The sequence below is a fragment of the Aptenodytes forsteri genome, unplaced genomic scaffold, assembly GCF_000699145.1.
Source record: "Aptenodytes forsteri isolate BGI_AS27 unplaced genomic scaffold, ASM69914v1 Scaffold96, whole genome shotgun sequence".
Classification (NCBI taxonomy): Eukaryota; Metazoa; Chordata; class Aves; order Sphenisciformes; family Spheniscidae; genus Aptenodytes; species Aptenodytes forsteri.
In genome coordinates, this window is record NW_008795029.1 from 8,626,126 (window position 1) to 8,646,957 (window position 20,832).

Genomic DNA, 20,832 nt, shown 5'->3' on the forward strand with positions numbered 1-20,832 from the left:
TGCAGAGCAGGGCACCGCCGGGAGCCCCGCTCGGCTGCAGCCGGCGAGAAGCGTCGGGGCCGGGGGGCGGGCAAAACGGCGCCCAAATCCAAGGAGTTCATCGAGACTGAGTCTTCATCCTCGTCATCCTCCTCTGACTCGGGCTCTGAGTCGGAGCGGGAGGAGCGCCCGCTGCCCAAGGCGCCGGCGGCGGGCGGGGGCGGGCGACCGGCACCGCCAGCAAACCCCACAGCGGCTGCAGTGCCTTTGGCTCCATTAATGCCAGGACTAGTAGTGAAATAGCAAAGGAGCTGGAGGAACAGTTTTACACCCTGGTTCCTTTCGGTAGGAATGAGCTCCTGTCTCCTCTGAAAGACAGTGATGAGGTAAAGTCACTGTGGGTCAACATTGACTTGGCTCTTTTGTCCAGGATTCCAGAGCGTTTGCCCGAAGAGCCACTGGCCATGAGCGCCGGAGCAAACCAGGCGGCCAGCCTCCCGCAGAGTAGTAGTGCTGACCCCCCTGCAGAGAAGGGTTTACCAAAATCTAGAAGGAAACGCAAGGTGAGCTTCGGGAGGACCGATCGGGTTGGGTAGGGGGGCCTCTGGCAAGTGGGAGGCAAGCATCGCTTGCGCCCGCATCCAGTGCTCGATGGCGGTGTCTTCTCCAGACCAGCGCTTCAGAGCTGGGCTTTGTCCCTGCTTGCCGCGTAGAAACTGGCCAAGCCTCAGGGGAGATGCCATTCCAGGAGGTGATGAAAGTCCTGGCTGCGAGGGATCACAGCCCCTTGGAGACAGCGTTTGCTGCTGGCACGCAGCTTTCCACATCTTAGCAAAGACACTGCCTTTTAGTAGGATAGTATTCTCTCATGAGGCTTCTCTCAAAACCTGAGCATTTGGAGGTGATGCTTAGGTCGGCAAAGGGAATATAAACAGCTAACTTGTCACAGTCTTCACGGTATCACTGCATGTGTCGAAAAAGGAGAGGCAACGTCTTTTTCCCCCTCAGATTGTCCTTCAGTCCCAGCAGGGAGCCCTGGCTTCGTGGGGTATGCACTCGCAGAGACCTGGGACCTGCCTGGCTCTGCTAACTGCCTCCCTCGCACCCCCATGGCCCCCTTTTACCTCAGGGCTCTCATACAGCTGTAAGAAGTGGGGGTGTAGTCCATTAGCTGCCCCCTCCCCAGCAGCACCGTCACAGCAGCCGGGTGGGCACAGCCCTCCAGTCACATCCACCCCTCTGCCCTGCTTCTCCCGCTTTCTGAGCCGCTGGTGGTGCCGGGGAGAAAGCCCCCTCCACCCCATGGCCACAGATGTCCACCGAGGCGGCTTTCTGGTCCATTTGTACTGATCTGACCGCAAAAGTCACTCTGAACTGGAATCGCCATCTGCCCAATTTCTGGACAGTTTTACTGTGCAGTCATCTGTTGCCCTCTGAGCTACTGTACACTGTACATGTGCAGACTGATCTGTACATTTTTGGGGACCATTTATCTAAAGCAGTCTTTCCTTTTTTTATCTTTTTTCATTTTGGGGTTCTTTTTTTTAGTATCTGAAAGGTGGCAGTATCTGTTTGATGCGTTTGTCTGCATTTTCTTTAGGAAGTAGCATGGAAGTTGATTGCACAGTACAAAATTATGGGGAACAGGCCAAGAAAGAGTGGCAGAAGCAAAAGATTTATGTTTTGTGCCATAGGAGATGCCAGTGTGATAGTGCCAGGCTGTGCACACAGAAGGAAGCAGGAGGACACAATAGAAGAGCAAAATAAATGCAGTCACGCTAGAAATGCTTAATCCGACTTTCTGTGGCACATATTATCTTTTACTCTTCCATCTTAAAGCATTGCTGTTGTTGGTGGTTTTAGTGATATAATAAATACAAGGCATTCCTGGAGTACCAAATTGCCCCTCAGCCTGGAATAAGACCCTCAATGGGACAGTTGCCATGCAAACTCACAATATGTGATCCCCCTTCCCAAAAGACTTTAAGAATAAGACTAATAAGAATGGATTATCAATCAGGCGTAACTGCAAAATTAGAAAGAGGTCCTTATTACTTCCACCTCTGTCATGATCTCAAGATGGGCAACGTAAAGACAGAGAAGGATGGTTAAGCACACTGAGGTGTGAGAACAGCTTCACTCCTGTGCAGTATAAGCTACAATGTTAACCCCATAACAGCAGCTATAGTGGCAGTCGATAACATAAAAAATGTTCTTACCATGCAGCAAGGCAATAAATACAGCAGAATCAACAGTTCACAAGTAAAACTCAGCCAGCACTGGCAACTAGAGAAGTGTTAGAAGTGGAAAAGGATGTAGACTTACTAGGAGGTTGGGAAAGCAGAGCCTTTGGGAGACAATGGTATAGAACCTAAGGATCACAAGATGATATTAAATAGTGGCAGCAACACTAGCTATGTTCATATTAATAGGTCAGATAGGGCCAGGGTCCAGCCCCAAGCGGTGGCACACAGTCATCCATCCTCTTTGTTTAATTGTTAGCATGCTTGCTAACGTGGTTTTAGCCTGGGCCAACTTCTGTTCTTCCAAACACTGTCTGACTCTCACTCAGGACTGCACAGATTAAGGTCCCTTCCCAAAAAGCGGTCCAAATGTGGCATGCCCTGGTTTGAAGGAGTGAGATGAGTGCATGGGTGCGAGCTGTGCCATGCCGGTTGGCCTCAGGGCCAGTTGCTGATCTGTTGTATTTACTAGTATGGGCATAGTCACCGCTGCCAAGAAAAGACAGGGAGAGACAAAAGAGGTATGAGGTTGAGGACTAGGCAAGAGAAAGGCACACAGGAGATGGGCAAAGAGGGCAGTATAAAGAAAAAATATCCTGAGGTGCAAGTGGGGAAGTGGTTGAAACAAGTCAAGTTTTATATTCTACTCCTTTGTTTACACACTGCCTCTTTAGATTTTAGTTTTTTAAGACATGGACGAATCATCTCTGATCCACGTTAGGTATATGCTCAAAGAAAGTGTCATCATTAATACCAAAATTGCCAGAAAATACCAGCCCCTGACTCGTTGAAATACTTTTGGATCTGTAGTAAATCCAAAACCTACAAGATTGTTATTTTTCTCTTCATTCAGTGTGAGAATGAGGAAGAGTGCAGAGACATCAAGAAGACTCATTTAGAGAGAGAGGGTTCTTCACGATTAACTGCCTCTGCCCATAGCATCACAACAGCAAATCACTGCAATATGAATGAAAATAGGTAAGCATTTTCCTTCTTATTTACCACTGAGTCATACAACTAGTTGCAGTTTAATGCCGTGTGTTATTTTTTCCTTTAATAGGATTTATTTTTTAATTATCACATTTTATGTTGAAAAATTGCCCACTGCATTCTCCTTTCTTCTGGTTTAATGAACATGTTAGCAGCTCCTGACACATTTATATACTTGCATTTTTGTCCTATTGCACAAAGAAGTTGTGAGTTCAAATGTGAGGCTCATGGAATGAGCAATTATAGCTAGAGCAGCGTGATCGTCGGAGACATATTCCCAAACACCATGTTGTAGGTACCAATGCACATAGGTGACCATCTTACAACCTTTTCTTTCCTTACAGTGTTACAAGTTTCAAACTTAAAGTTTGGCTGTATGTCTGGTTTTAAATACAATTATCTATAAACTCTGTGGAAAAGACTGAGAAGAATATTCATAAGAATGCCTGCAATACTCAGTTCCAGAATATATTTGAGATCCAGGGTTTTTTAGATTACAAGCAATCTATTCTGTGTAATTAGTGGGTATTTTAGGACAAGGAACTCAGACTTTAAAAACAATCAGATTTTCAAAGGATGCAGGGCATGAAACAAATGATGAATATTTAGCATTTGCTGGCATGGTTTATGCACACAGACCCCTATCAATGTCAGATTCATCATGCTGAGTTTCTCTGGAGGCTTCCAGCAGTCAAACTTAGACATGCATCTTTTCAGAGTTCAGCTGCATGCTGCTTAGTACATGCTGGTCATCAGTATTTCAAAAAAAATCATTTTCTGGTAGTACCAGGGTATCTCTTGGGGTGGAACTGCTAAAATTAGAGAATAGTTGTATTTATTGTAGTAGGCTTTTCTGTTGTACGCATCACTGATGAGTTTGAGCAATTCTTGTCATCAATACTGGAAAAAATCATGGAGAAAACTAATATATATAGTGCTTATTCAAAAATATGCATTCGATTTCTTTGTCCTGACATGTCACATATGTTTCATAAAGTGAAAACAATACACAGAACAGTTTGTTTTATTGTAGGTGATTGCATGCAGGCATGCCATTCCTGTTACCGCAGTGTCATATGTTTTACATCGCATTCATTTTCAGAGAATAGCATGGCTGTCATAGCTTACTATGTCACAGGGTTAATTCTGTGCTTCCTGGAAGCAGGACAATAATTTGTGCTTTGCTTGACATTATATTCAATACTCCTGGTAGCAACTGTACATTAAAGAAACAAAGAAGAAGGTCTTAAACGTATATTTGCCTCCTAATTCTTCCCTGGTCTGCCCTGCTTTCAAGATGTTTCTGTGGTTTATGCTACTGTACGGCATGATATCAAATGCTAATATTCCCACAGCTGAGGATGGGCTACTGAGGCTGTAGCTAAACCAGCAGTGCAGATATCAGGACCTCCTGTCCCTCTTGCAACCATCGGCTGCTCATGCTGGCACATCCCCCCTCCAGTTATGCCACCATAGCTGTCTGTGAGGCTCTCCTGTAAATTCACTCAAGAAACTTGTCTGAAACCAGAACTCTTTCTTCTTTTTTTTTTTTTTTTTTTGGCCAGGTTATTATTATTCAGCTCCCAGCAGAGCCACACAGACAGTTTTGACAGCACAGCTGAGGGCTGGTAGCAAAGAGAGGAGCAAAACCACCTTCAGACATGAGCATTTTCTACTGTGGAATTACAGTCTGAGGTGCAGACTGAGCAAGGCCCTCTTTGACAAGAAAGGCTGCAGCGTCAAAAAACGTCAAAACCCCAAATACCTTGCATCTACATCAGGTGCCACAATCTGCCCACTCCCAGCAGACCAGAGCTCGCTGCAGGTTGTTACGCACAGCTTCTCAGTATAGGATGATTGTGCTGCTGCAGTTTGACTGCTCACAATACACTTAGGTGGGCCCTACACAATGTGCCAAAGGCCATGTAGAAGGTCTGCAGCATAACTACAAATTGCAGCTACTCCTCACAAGCTCTGGGCCAAGCTTTTGAGGCTTGGGTACGCTTCCAAAGAGCTATGGTTTCTCTTGGATGCATTAGGCCTGCACTTTGACAGTGATGTATGGCTAGTCAAGGCGTGGGTTTATGTTTGAAAGAGGAAAAGAAATGACAGCATCGGCCTGCACATTCCAAATAGTGCTAAAGATCTTATTTTTCTTAGGGGGAGAAGAAGGGCACAGTTGTCCATCTTACACACCCTGATTCTTGCTTTCATAAACAGGATTGATCATTAAAGCAAAAGAGTTCACATTGTGTTTTAAAGGTACTACACTGTGGGAAACAGGAAAGGTTCTGAATTACGATTCATGGCTTCTTTCACAGCTAGTTTTTAAAGACTTGCCAGATAAATGGACAAATGTATGATAAGAGCACATTTAATTAGCTCTGTTCTCTGAAATGATGTGCAGAAATAAAGTATAGTTTGTACCATATTCTTTTTTGCGATTCCATTAAGTGTATACTGTCTGATACAGTGACTATAAAGAAGTGAGAAATGTCCATAAAAAGTAATAGGCTGAATAAAGAGGAATGTGACAGGGAAAGGTATTGTGTTAAAATAGTCTGTCTGACCTTAATCGCAGTTTTAGCCTTAATGCAAACTGTCTCCTTAAAAAAACTTTTATTTTGTGTGTGTTGCTTTAAGATTTTCAGCTAAATATTTTCTTCAAATTAGTGCATCTGAAGTTTATTTCTGGGCATATTTTTACGGTCTGTCTGACTTCTCCTCATCCAAAGCTTCTCCCAAATAAATGAAAGCGGAAAATACTGTCTGCGTTACAGCGTTCTTCTTTAGAAGACAGAGCAGCTCACATTTCTGTGTGTCTACTGTTTGCATATGTTTCCTTTTGTCTGTGGTACCAGCCTATCTTTCTTTGTCTTCAAAATCTGTATTAGATTAGTATAAACAGTGCTACCAAAGGCTGGGCATTGAGCACAAAGACAAGCCAGTCATCTTTAAACACATTTCCTGTTTTAGTTCACATATGGTTTTATTGCCATGGCTTATAAATTGTCACCTGTAATGGTGAAATAGGGCTCCATAACCTGAACTTACACTTCAGAGCCTAATCTTTGTCTCCAGCTATCCCTTAAGAAATGGTGATCAAGTGGCCATTTATTTCTGTATTTTTTTTCAAGTATTTTGATACAGACTTTATATTAACTCCAGAATTACAATTTGCCTTGAAGGGAAAGAGAAGAAACATGATACAAATTTGTAAATGAACTCTTGGTCCCAATACTGTAAGCTTGTTTCCAGATACCAATAGACTTTATCCTGCCAGCAGGTTTTAAATTCAAAGTTTTGGTAATATATAAAACATTTACCTTTCTCAAAGCCAGCTTTGTGACACTCCATTACTGTAATTTCCATTTCCAGCTTGGCAATACCAATAAATAAAAATGAGAAAATGCTTCGGTCACCCGTCTCTCCCCTCTCTGATGCATCAAAACACAAATACTCCAACGATGATTTAACTTCCTCCAGCAGACCTAATGGCAGCAGTCTATTACCTTCCATCTCCTCCAGCAAAAAACATAAGGGTGAAATCCAGTCACAGCCACATCCCGGAGACTTCAATGTAAGTTTATGCTCTTGTTCACAATATAAAGCCTAGCTATATATTTTTCACTTTGTATTGCAGTCTGTGATAGTTTTGCAGAATGTTATGCAAAAAAATTGTAATAATGAATGTTTTATTGTAAGTTCAGTTTTTCTGATTTGGAGTTTATCAAGGCACAGAAGAAAGTAAAGAGGGCAGGCTGTAAAGTAGGCAGATACCAAAGGCTACATAAGCAAAAGGTAAAAGCTAATGGCCCAAAACAAATGGATTTAGGCCTCCAGAGTATTGTTTGGGCACAATGCAAGCCCCCTACATCCAAAAGTATGGTGCATAAGGCCGCTGCTGTATAAGGCCTCTACTCAGCTGCTGCCTAACCATGAGTGTGCCTGCAGACGAGTTCTCCTACATGTCTTACAACCAACTTTCTCAGACGTTTCTACTTACTCTTGACACCGATGAACAGCTTAGCACCAGCCTCGCAACTCAGCTCCATCAGAGCCCAGGTATTCAGATACCTATGAGAGAGTCGTGGTCACACTAAATGCGTCCAGAGCCCCCTTCCAGATAAGGCCGTATTACTGCACCGCGTGGTAGCTACTGCCTTCAGAGCACAGAGAGACAGGAACAGATGCTGCCCCCATTTATGCATGAGTTCTGCAATTAGGATGCTGGAGTAAAGAGCCTGTTAGCTCTTCTGATTGAGGGAATTCACATCTCTCTCTCTCTCACCTCTCAAAATCATACCCTACCCTCCAGCCTGCAGGACGCTGCCGGTAGAAGATCAAGGGCAGAATATTGTCACATCCTCGCCTCGAAGCTGTTCTGCTTTGTGTGAAATACCTAGAAGAAGCAATTTGGGTACCATCATATTGATGTCCACTGCTGGAGCATCTAGTCAAACTGTTAGGGCATTCTGCTGCTGCTAGAAAGGCCCACGCTCCTCTCCTTGCTACAAAAGCTATTTATGTATTTTATCCTATATCTATTTGTTGTATTTGTTATTTGATACATAAGAGGCTTCAAAAGCCTAAGTATTAGTGCCTAAGCAACTTTCAGGAAAACAAACCACCTGAGTTGTAGCAGTGGTCTCTTCCAGCTACTTTTGTTGTGTGGATAACTGGCCCCACAGTATATATTAAGTATACATGTATATACTTAAAGATATTTATTTTTTGAGAGTGGAGGGGGAAGTAGTAACTATAATCTTAATTTTGGACACTTTTTAAAAACCAAGTTGTCATAAATTGTGTGTTTCAAGAATATCTCGCAGATGCTTTTGGTAAATTGAAATAAAATTAATTACATAAAAATATTCCAATAAAAAGGGATTTTAACATGTCATAGTCATTATTTTTTCATGGATTAAATGTAAATTTTTAAACATTTTAACTTCTAAAACATAAGTTTAGAGGTTTATAACCCATTCAGAATTATAATGATATGATTCTTCACTGGATATCTTGAAAACAATTTAAATTCCTTCACAGGCAAATGTGCTGGAAATCAAAAGTAAAAGGTGATTGCTTTATGATCCACACCCTTAGCAAATGCATTTCACTGAGATTTTCTGCATAGCCTAGCAATGCACCATTTGGTCAACATTTTAACAACCTTTGCAATAAAATTCTTATGTATCTGGTTATTCATCTGAAAACTTTAGCCTGCTGAACTGATCTGGATGTGCCATATTGAAGATGAGAGCTCATGAACTATAAATGTTAAAGTTAGCTTTGTTTTAGCCCAACTTCCCATCTGGCATCTAACTGGCATGCCCAAGTGGTCCTTTGAAATTCTGTCAGAGACCACAAGCCAGGGAGTGGCTTTTATCCATTTGAGCTTTTTGTCCATTTCCCTATTGCGTTTCTGTCCGTCACCCAACAGAGAAAGAACAGTGTTTTCTAGCAGTGGTTATCAACTAAAAACAACCTGGGGCCCTCTGCTTTGCACTGTACCAGTGCGTGGTAGCCTACACAGCAGGTCACTCAGTGGGACGAATGGCTCATGAGGCCACATGAAGAGGGCTGCAGCTGAGGGAACGCATGAGACCCTGCCAAAAGACATGAGCTTCCACTGTGGCACAGAGCAGTGATCTTTCAGGCTGATCAGGGGCCCAGAACAGAAAGAAACCTGGACCTTGGGCTACAAATTCATACTGCATAGGCACATCAGCAGTGCAGCATGAAACAAGACAAACAAGTGAGCCTTGCTCTCCTGAGGCAAGGTACAATGCTAGTTTGGCAGCTGAAGACTAGAGATATAACTTGATCTTCTAAATGACCACAACAGATCTATTTTTTAAAAATTTCACTTACTGTGTTTCAGCATGTTTTGATAGTTACTAATAGTTCAGCTCCATTTCTTCCGTATATCACATTGAAACTCGAGCCCTTTAGAAAGTGCTCTGAGCAATATCTGTGAATTTGTGGCTATCAGTGACAGGACAGTTACACATACTCCCTACTGAAATAGTAGGAAAACTAACTGCCAATTTACAACACAATGCAAAGACGCTCTGTTGTTTATTAGTTGCTTTTTTGAAGTTAGTAGCCAATTCCTCAATGTCTTCTCTGCTGTTTGTTGTCTAGAAAGCAATTCACATGAATTCAGAAAATGTTCTTCTCTGCAATAAGCCCCAGTCCCAAACAGAGCCTTGGTCACCTCTGTCCAGCACACCCAGGGACTGCAGAAGGACAAAGCTTATCTTCGATGATATGTAAGTACAGATGACTTTAAAATAAAGAAAACAATGTCATTTTCTCCATTTAAAGAGAGAAAAATGCAATTTGTCCAACAGGAACTGAGACATGGTCAGAAGTATTATAGTAATACTGTACATCGAGAAATGAATGAGACTTACTATATAAACTCTTTAATTTTTCATAATAAATTAAGCCTCTAATCATCAGGGAGCAGTAAGGACTAGCTGTTCCCTAAAGGACGGGGAGCCAGGAGCCAAGGGGCAGAACACGGCTGGCAGGGTAGGGGCCGTGCTAGCCAGGGGTCCAGTCCCACAACACCCAAGCAAGGTGAGCAGGGCAGGCCCAAAGGTGGAGTCAGGTTCAACCAAGAGCCTAGATCCTCAGGCAAGACCATGGTGATGAGGCAGGCCCAAGGTCAGGCCAGGAAGTCAGGTCAGGATCAGGTCCGGTGAGGGCCAGACACAGCCCAGTGACTGCCAGGTGTGCGTAGTGGTGAGGCAGGTCTGAAGTCCAGCCAGGAAGACGGTCTCCAGGTCAGGGTCCAGATCAACGAGGGCCATGGCCAGGCACAAGCATGGCTGTGAAAGGGCTGAAGACAGGCACACTTACAATGAGTTGGACAGGGAGTGAAGGCCCAGACCTGAGCTTAAATGGATTTCTTCAGCCCATGGGCAGAGAGGGGAGGCCCCACATGAAGCAGGACAGGGCCATTAAGGCTTTATTAGTACCCTTGAGGCTCTGGCTTTAATTATGCACACATCAGACTTAATATATACAGAACCATAGCAAGGCAGGGTGACAGGGGCACCCTTCTTGTGCACCCTTTGGAGCAAGGGGAGAGGACACATAGGAGCCTTGCATCCCTGAGCCTTGACAGCTGCTGCTGTCATTGCTAGTGCTGCTCAGAAAAAAGTATCACAAAGGCAGGGTGAGCAGGAATCAACAGTGGGTGGCATGAGTACCTGGAGGGATACCTGGCCCTCCCCTCCTCCACTACATCCTTCAAACATCCCCTGCTCTCCTCCTCTGAAAAGAATTTCAGCCTGTAATTGTCTTTCTTTTCTTTTTGGTAAATTAAAATTGCTGGTTCATTTCCCAGGGTCATTTAGGATGTGGTATTATTTAGATGAGGTATAAAGATGAAACTGAAGGTTGAAATCCTAGCATCTAGAAAATCCAGATTCTTTTTGACTTGCAATTTTCTGGCCTGAAAATACTGATTTTTCTAGTGTAGAAGAGGTTCTCTTGAAGCTATGCCTCAGACTGCCTGGAGCAAATACAGCTCTGTAAGCTGTGTGACCTTGACACGCCTTTCGTACTCCCAGACTTTCACCTACAACATCGCTAACTCTTTTATACCAAGGGAAACCCTGGGAAAACAGCCCTGTTTCCTCAGGAGCTGCTTCTTACCAGAACTGGAATTTAATAATAATAATTGTAATAATTATAATGTTTATTCACACCACCTGCTCTCAGGGACAACTAGAGGGACAGCAGCCTCTCATATAGAGAATCCAGGTTTCCTACTATAAGGCATAAATAATTCCCATAGACTTCAAAAGGACGTAACTGTTTTGTTTGTCAAGAAAAGACTGATGAGATTAATGTCTGTGTGTATTCCTGGCAGCCATAAGGAGATGTAAGTTGAATAAATGTAATCAATTTTTCTGTCCCTTTTGGAGAAAGCTCCTCCCTGTACGTATATATATTCTTATTTTCCCTCCTTCTCCACTTCCCTCCATGTTATTTTTTAACTCTTCCAGTGTATTTATTCAACAATCTCCACTGAGGAAATTTGAAACTGTTTGGAAGTACTACCTAACTCTTCATATCTCTTAGAATACTTTATAATCTATAATTTACTTGCAACTGTTCAATTTTTCTGCAGTTTATACATGTACATATAAGGCAGAAAGGTATTAGTGTGCCTGATAAAAGTCAAAATAGTAGGATGTGCTCATCTGTTTGGATTAGAAAAAAACACAGTCAGAAACAGCTACAACAGAACTATTGTATCTTCATCAGATTTTCCCTCAAGATGCTGACAAAAAACAGGGGGACTGGTTTGTTTTGTTTTTCCCCTAGAATACTGTCATAGGAAAACTGTTTTTTTCACCATCTCTATCATCTAAGAGGCTTTTATCACTTGCTTTCTCCATTAGTGATACATGTGATTTCTCTGGCAGGCATCTTCAGTAAAACTGTTTCACCTTTTCAGATACAGATACAATAAAACTGTTCATGTATAGTGCCTTCCATGTAGAATGTCCCCAAGCAACTTGTGGCCTATTAAAAAAAGCAATCTAAAAAGCCAAGTAAGATAAAACACAGAATCAAATATGTGTTAATTTGCCCTTAAAAACCAGAAACAGTTAAATACCTGTTGTGCTAACTAGAGGAGGGAGATTTTCGTGTACTACAACTGTCATCCACAACCTGTATCTAGGAAACACCACCAGAATACCAGCTACACTAGACATTGATTCTGAAATTACTGTGCAGAGAAGTCACTGAAATGTAGCAGATGAGACTGGCTGCAAATGTTAAATGTCAACAAATTTGACTCACATGTTAGAAGGATCAAATTAAACATGGCAGCCAGTGTCTTTCAAATTCGTATAGTACCACAGCAGAGGATTTGAAGAAATGCAATACAGTAGGTCTAAAATTATGTAGTAATCCTAATGGCAGCATTTGTCCAAAATGATGCCTATGAAGTATTTCTCTCATAATCCATGAAGTTCTGAATTACTATAATCCAGCCATGGCTTTAAAGTCTTCATTTTAATCAGAATCTATAGTTTTTAAGAGACTAAATCCCTTATATTTGATTTAAAACAACAACTAATTTTTTTGACCAATCAGTGTCATGTCTCTTTGCTTTATTCTCAATTTATTTTCTCCAAATCATTGACAACAGCTGTCACTAGCAATAAATTGGAACACAAGTAGGTCAATAAAAAGTGTATCTTGCTTGGCAGAGTGCTGTATACACATACATCGCAATATAAAAGTAAATACAGCTAACAGTCTTCAAAAGGCAGGCAAAATCCTACTTCCCCTGTTTTGCCATTGTTTACTGCCTGCTCTAAATATGCTTCGAGGTACCCAGCATGCCACGTGTATAAGTGACATCAATGCTGTTTCCAGTATTAATTCTTAACAAGATTTCCTGGATTTTTGGCCATTTCTGACTCTATGAAGAGAACATTTTCAAGGCTACATAATAATGCTTCAAGCCAAATTCAGTCCTGCTGTAATTTCACTGAATGACAGAATTCCCAATAACCGCATTTAGGAACAAAGTCTGTTGTCCTTGAAGTGATAAGCACAGACATGCTGTGGGTGCCCGAGGGCACAGTCCCACACCCTCCTCAAAATACTGCATGTGTGGTATAAAAAAGAGCAGAGCATACCCAGCTTCCCAGTTTTCCTTATGGCTAAATCAGAACGTGCTCCTCAGGATTATTTTCTCACTTGCATTGTGGGTTACCCTTTCAAATTTGGGGTGTGGTTTTTCTTCACTTACATTTATTTTCCCTTTTTTTCTGGCCTTATAGGAGCAAGATAATACATCTTCTGCAGCTTTTTTTTTTTTATTCATATTTTGTTGAATGTTTGTTCCACCTTTATGGATTTAGGTGCTACACACACACACCAGCTTGACATTGTCCAAGGTACATATCCTGCTGTGAGTTAGCATTCCTGTGTGTGTTTGTCAACCAGTAAACCATATACCCAGAAAATATTCAACCTGTAAAGGTGTTATGCATAGAGCTCATAAAGAGCTCAAAAGATAAGTTCTTGGTGCATCTCTTTGTTTTGGCTTGAACCACAAGTCCCTCATTTTCAGTCTCCTCTTCCCTGTTCTTCTGCCTCAGAGTGGAAAGGAAAAGGTGCTCTTGGGTTGTGACTCCCTTATAATATCTGGAAGTCATCTCATTTTGCATTGCTCAAAATGCCTCAAGGACTCCTGGTCTTCTGAAGTATTTAGAGACTTTTGTAGTGCTGAAGTATTTAGAGACTTTTGTAGTGCTGAGCACATCCTCAGGAGCACAGTTAAGGATTAGAGCTTGGCTCCTCTTTCTTCTCATCAGCAATCTAAAAAATTGCTGGTCAGATAGACCAACGTCTACTACACTAAGTTCCTCATAAATTCGTATGCTTACTTTGGAGTGCTCCCAGTTTCTTGGCTTTGGGGGATTTCAAGACTTCATCTGACCATCCCATTGTTCTTCTTCCCTTCTTGTGGCACTGAATTTTCTCATGTGTACACTGCCCATGAGAAAATAACATTAGACTATTAGACAGCAGACACTGCCTCCCATGATTAAATATGTTCTCTGTTCTCTGCAAGACCACCTACCCCCTTTCTTTTTAGGGACACTTTGTGAGAGCTTGGTCTGGTGGGAAATAGACACTTAATCAGCTCTAGCAGGAGATTCTCATGGGGTAAAGAATTCATAGCCACTATTTCCTGTTGTCAAAGAAAACCCAGAGCTGTGGACCTCATTTGAACTTACAAGCTACATCCATGCCCCTTCTCTGTTCCTATGGGCAAGTGGTCCAGCACTGTTTATGCTTATATGATTAAACTGTCTTCACTCCCCAAAACAAAGAACACTCACTGCCTCCTGAGAACAGTCCCTGGCCTGTGCTGTCCCCCAGCTGTGCCCAGGCATTGTCTGGGACCGAGCTCAAAACTATGCCAGGGAGAATGTTAGCAATTAAACAGCATGGATGATCAAACAATAGAGCTGGTATCCTTGCCCTGCTTATTTCACTTGCACAGACGTAGCCAAGGAATGGTTTTATTGACAGACTCAGATCTGAAATGGCCTCTGATAATTTTGCCACTCAGGAAAGAGGATTTGTTTGCATCAATTGATTTTGATGTGCCTTTTTCTTACTCTACAGCTTGACTAGAAAATACCTTTAGTCCACAATGAATCATAACAGTGAGCAGGACAAGGGTCTTCTAATCAGGCTCAGCAAACCCTCCTCCGGGTCCCAGCAGCAGAGCTGATTCTCTCAGGGAGAGGACAATCTCTCCCACCAGTCTCTCCCAGTCTTTCCTCACCTCTGCAACTGGTGAGCAATAAGCAGATGCCTACAGCAGGTGATGAGCACCCTCCAAACCCTGCAGCTCTTTGACTAGTCTAGGTCTCGTACTGAATATGAGGAAGTCTCATCTAACCTCCCATGGTGTTTACCATTCTTCCACACCTCTGGTTCTTGACAGAGCTTGTTTCCCTCAGGTTTGGTGGCAAACACTGGTTTCTCCTCGAAGAGCTAGAAGTCCATCCCAGTGTAACTCAGGGTTTGTCTTCTTGTGCTGGATCACAGAGCACTGTGGGTTTTCATCACCCTCAATGCCAGGATTCACAGGTGTGGTGTGTACGAGATATTCTAATGCCTCTATGTGCAGCTTGATTCCTAAGTCAGCTTTGCTGTCCCTGTGACAGTGGAAAATATCTTTACATATGTTTGAAGACTGTGCTTCAAGTCCATTTTCCACAACACAATTACCCAGAAGTTTCCCTTTTGGACTAAAAGGCTCACTGTAATGGCCCTAGGGTGCAAAGGCTGTGATCCCCCAAGGAACCTTGGGAGCTTTCCTGATCAGTCCTTCAACATACAAAGGATATTTTCATCTTGCAGTGATAACGAACCACACTAGCAGATGATCGTAACCACTTTAGCCTAGAGAATCACAGGTAGACTGTTCAAATTCATTTTTAGCCTGGGAGTACCCTGTTCATCTTGAGAACCAGCAATGAGTCATGGAGCTGGAGAGGGGCTGTGATGACTCAATGCACATGAGGCATATGAATTCCCAAAATCCCTATCAGATGCTTTCCTGGTCTTCTAGTGCCTAGATTATGATTTCTTTCAAATCCTATGATTACTGAAGTTTCTTAGACAGGCAATGCAGGACAGGAGCCCTGGATAGCGTCTTTGTTTCAGGATTGTCTGCTCCTTTCAGTGCAGATACCCCATTCATTGACTCAGGTTTCACATGTACTGTCACTCAACAGTTTCACCCACACCTTGGCTTCTCACTCATCAGAGCTGGGAACATGGAGCTGGCTGCCAGGTAGTCTCTCGTCCAGAAAGATTTTTCTGCCTTTGGTTTTCAGCTGCCTCTTGAGAATTCAAGGTGTGATTCCATGGTATTTTAAAACAATATAAATCTGGACCGCCGTGGTCCTGCCCTCTCTCCCTAGGTCTGAATGTAAAGACTTTCACCCCACCTTCGACTGAAATTACTTGATTTCAGAATATCTATTTAAAGTACATTGAAAGAGACACAACTGTAGTTTATCTGCAAGGATGTAATGTTTTCTCCCTCTGCTTTTAATACAGGAGCCCAAGTCCCTATTGTTAATACTTCTTTCATTCATCTCTTTTCACTTGTACACTTTGCCCTTGCATGTTTTAGTCTAGATATTGATTTCACATGGATATCTTTAAATCATGAATCTGGGTCGTGCCCAGGAATTTGTAGTGAATTTTAACTCTTTCTCGTGGTCTCTTGTATTTCACTACATTGACATGGTTAGTCTGGGGGATTTTGCATTTTTGCCAAAATAGGAATCCCCACTTATTTTATCCTTCTTCATTTCATTTAAATTAGGTGCCAGGCTTAAATTTTGTCTGCTATTTTTTGCAACAGTAACTCCCTCTCTAGGTATCTGTACTATTCATCTATTCATCTAATCTAAGATATTGACCTTGTTATACTAAGCCCAACAAGATAGTAGTTGTGTAGTTGTGTGATTGAGTAAATTTTTCTTACATTTGGCCTGACTCCAATCAGATTGTTTGTTCCTGTCTTTCTGAAATGCCTATAGCATTATCATTTAAATGGGTCGCATAAACTCTCTCTGCCCTCTCCACTTGTATGCTCCTCTGCCAAACTTCCCAGACCTGCTGGGTCTGCCATAGTGCGCATGAGACTCCCGTAACTGGGTACCCACCTTGTACAGTGCCATGGGCTCTCCCCAACCCTGTGTGCTACCATGTGTGCCATGCCCCAGACACAGCAGTGCCATGTCCCATAAAACAGCATTTATTTTAAATTGTGGAATGGGCAGGAGGCCATGATACATCAGGGGAGAAGACTATTTTGTATAGTAATACCTGCTCCTCAGCTTCAGCTCTGTCCTTTACCCCCAAAATGACCATCCTTATCTGTGACCCAACATGTCAGACATGCTCCTGACACATGTTCCAGTACGAAACAGCAAATAGGCAGGGCTGTATACGCCTACCTTTCACTTTACGTGGTTTTCTTGCTCTTACGGGATTTTCTTCTCTTCTTGGACTCAAAGTTCAGGGCCTACTGGCACAGCTTCAAAACTGGACATGGGCTAACCCTGGCTAGGCCAGTTTCTTCTGTTTCGCCTCTAGCTCTGACCAAATGTTAAAGTCACTTATTTCGCTGTTCTTCTCCCTTCCAGCACACTCACTTTTTTAGGGTCTAGATTACTAAACTTGTGAAACTGGTCCTATATTTAGAATTATGATTTAAGCTGCTTTTATTACATGCAATTGTTGTACACTGAGGAAGCACTAGTTTGTTTTTTTATAACACTTCAGCAGCATTATCTCTGAAGGGTATTAAAATATGCACTTGGCTACATTTATGATGTTTAATTGAACTTTTATTAGTTTTTTTTAATGTATCCTCATAAAGCACCATGCCACAGTAAGAAATAATGTACAAGTAGTAGATTATGTAAATGAAGCAGAAAATGCTATAGTTTAGTATTTAGTTCATATAAAGTATAAAAATTAGATGAAAAATGTGGTTTTGAATGCAGTTATAATTAAAATTGTATATTGGAGTCTAAGCTACACCGTACTCTGTAAATACCAGTGGTTGCACTGAGTTCCAAGGAGATTGTGTTGCAGTAGATGCTGATAAATTACTGTACGAAGTAAGGCTTTTATTGATTCACTTTGTTTGATTCTCTTCCCTTTTTTTACTGCATGAGTTTACATTTTTGCAATTATCTGCTAAACTGGAATAAATTAAATTCAGAGAAGGCAGCAAAAGACAAAGGTGGCAGAGATGCGCTGTAATGGCATAGAGCTAAATAGGATGAGAGAAGCATATACACACACAAGCATTTCACCTGGGTAATGGTAACACCACTCTTAGGAGCTCAACAGCCCGGAAATTCTGAAAGGCTGCTTCTGGAAGGGGAGTAATTACCATGCCCACGGCCATCTCACCTCACGCTGGGATCCCGCGCAACATAACAAGCAATGGAAATGCTGCCTTTCCTGCTGGTTTTCAACAAGCTCCCAGAGAAAGTGGTGGCAAGGCGAGTGAGAGAAATTCTGGACAGTAGCGGATTGTTTGATAAATTTCATCCTGGATTCAGCCACAGCCATGCTACTGAGGCTGCCCTTGTCAAAGTCATAAATGGTTTGAATGCCGCTGCTGAAAAGGAAGCCTGGCCTTGTTTGTACTATCAGATCTAGCCATGGGGGGGTTATTCTGTAAAAGGCTGGATTCTGTTGCAGTGCCTAGGTGACTGGCTAGTGTTGACTGAGAATGCGTTGAACTGGTTCCAGCGGTACTTGATTGCTTTCCCCAATCAACATAGTAGGGTAAATTCTCCTCGAGAGCAGCCAGTTTCACATAATGACACTTGATCCCAGGGAGAATTCACCAGCAGCCTGACTTAGTTGGCACTGATGCTTTACGCTCTTTCTCTTGCCTTTCAGAGAGATATATGAGATGCATTAGAGCAGTGTATTAGAACTCCTTTTTGGCTTTGTTGAAGAGGACTACATTTCTAAAAGTACCAACAATCAGATATTCGGAAACAAAAGACTTTCTTGTGCAGTCAAGATTATTAATAGAGATAAAACGCTTGTTTGTACCTGTTAATTTGAAGTCAGACTTCTTTTTAAATATTATTTTTTAAAAAGAAGCCTGAATTCTGTTTCGAAATCTGGAGTGACAGTGCTGACACCAACAGATACATACAGTTGTAAATAACTTAAGAGGAGAATCTGACTAAATTGTCTGAAAACCAGAGGTCGCTCAATAACTTTCCGTGGGCTTCAGTTTACATTCATGACCAGTAAGCCTAACGAAGAGACTCCAGTGCTTCTTCTGCTACTCTCATCCACTCCGGTTCAACCAGTAGTCTGGTACCATTTTAATCCTGTAGAAATTTTCTTTATTCTCTGGTTTCTCAAGCTGTAGCGAGGCTGTGATCTGCAGAGGGATCGCAAACCTTAGACTAAAGACCTGAAAAGGGGTTTAGCCACAGATCTTTCTGAATCTCGTCAGTGGGAAAAGATTTGCTTCTCCTCAAGATGCCTCTCATCAATAACATACAGTATCTGAAATTAGCATCCAATGAGACTACCTGCAAATTCTCCAGTCTGAGATTATCACCAATGTAACTAAATAGGCCAAGCTGCAGAGGAAATTTGGATGAACCTTCATGTTTGTAACGGATATGGGTTCTCAGTCACTATAACTTAAGGGTCTGTAAAATCAGAATATGATTAACAAGCTTTTGTGAACTTCATAGATATGAAACGTGCAGTATACAAAAGAGCTATCCTGAGTAATTAATTCATGCATCAGCTTTCTCATGTGTCTTCATATGTCCATGAGCTGAGGTAACCTGTTACCTTCAAGGAAGAGGGGTTTTTTTCTGTTTTTTTACTTCATGACATAATAATTTAAACTAGTATACTGGATTTAAAAAGGCAAATGATGTTCATGTGCAGTGGGAACTTAAAACTGAATTTGAAACCTTTCTTTCTCATTAAAAAAATCAGAAATTAATTAAATCCAAGCACATCCTTATTTTGTTACTAAAATGGTATAAGGAATGTATGCAATGTACATAAACATACATTAAACCTACAGGACATTTCAGCTTTCCATTTCCACCCAACACGCACATCAGTAATCTGAATAGGAAGTTTATTAACATGTAGTGATAAATTGAAGAATAGTATTTCATAGATGGCATAAAGAGATCAGAAATTGACTTGCTGTGTTTATTAACACTATTGAACAAGCTCTGTTTAAGAAACTAGAAGAAAACATACCCTATCCATTTGTTCCCAATTAATCTTAATTTCTGTTAGGCATCCCATGATTTGTAAATCAATCTTGTACTTTTCCTATGGAAATACCTAAACATTCACATTGAGAATATATATGCTTTGCTTTAAAATGGCCTTTTAATAGTTTCTTTTTTATATTAGGCTTCCCAAAAAACAATAGGACTTAGTACAAACCGATGACTTCAGTTTTTGCACGTTGCATTGTGGTTAACCACCCCATAGCAGGGCCCTCAAAGCAGGCTTCTTGGTTCAGTAATGTGCATGCCTCTTGCTAATACCCTCATTGCTAATCGTAACTCGGGAGAATAAACCATTTTACAATTAACTTATTTATAAGTAGACGATAATTACATTGTGTTATCTCACTTTGTTTTTACAGCCTCTTACCATGCTTCAAACAAGCAAATTAGACATACGGTGCTGGGTGATATAGGGGAGGGAATGTTGCAAAGGACATATTTTAATGACCTGAGTTTGAAGGGATCTTGTAAAGGTTCATCACTTTGATCATTTCAGAGAGATGAGACCACTGTTTTGTTGATGTGCTCTGCTTTGCTTTGCTTTTTGGCACTTCATAGTAAACCGTCTTACCTAGGTCATTGCACAAGATGAAGAGAGATGGGAATTAACATTAAGAATTCTTTCAATGGTTCTGAAAACATCGTTATTTTTCTATATCAAGCTAACACTGTTTCACTGTCTAATATTTCATAGTTGACCAAGACCAAATCCAGATGGTTTGTATTATTAAGATAATGTTAGCATCTTGCTGGGCACAGGAAGTATTTGCAGTAGGTTATGAGATACTGGGACGCAAACCTGACTGTAGTCCCCGTTCTGACCTACTGGCTAGAGTAAGCTGGGGGGAAATTCCACTCTGAAGGAGAATAATATTTTAAAGAAAGTTGGAGCAAAGGAACTGTTTTTCTTCATATCAACAAGCTTTTTAGGGCAGAGGTCATTCAAAATTAGCCAGATTTTGAATTTTAGTTCCATCTAGTGATATTTAGCCTTCCTTCTCATCAAAATAAGGTTGACTAACCTTCCGTTATGCAATTAAATGTCCTTGAAACTGTGTGCACTTCAGTAGAAGGAAACAGACTAAGTAAATGCACTGTCAAATAGCCTTATGGTCTCAAGGAAGTATATATGGCAGTCCTTTTCTGTCAAGGGGCTCCCCATTGCTCCCACTGATCTCAGTTATGGATCTGAGTATGTTCTTACTGCTGTCAGCAAGAATTTTTGACTCATC

At 41.7% G+C, this 20,832-nt stretch overlaps 1 protein-coding gene across 1 annotated transcript in view; it reads left to right on the plus strand.

The window, feature by feature from the left end:
* Positions 1 to 20,832, plus strand: part of AFF3 (AF4/FMR2 family member 3) — a 345,664-nt gene that overhangs the window by 308,512 nt on the left and 16,320 nt on the right. Inside the window, 5 exon segments of the mRNA XM_019471217.1 lie at positions 6 to 199; positions 202 to 542; positions 3,076 to 3,200; positions 6,591 to 6,792; positions 9,360 to 9,487. Of these exon segments, the coding sequence (XP_019326762.1) occupies positions 6 to 199; positions 202 to 542; positions 3,076 to 3,200; positions 6,591 to 6,792; positions 9,360 to 9,487 (990 nt within the window).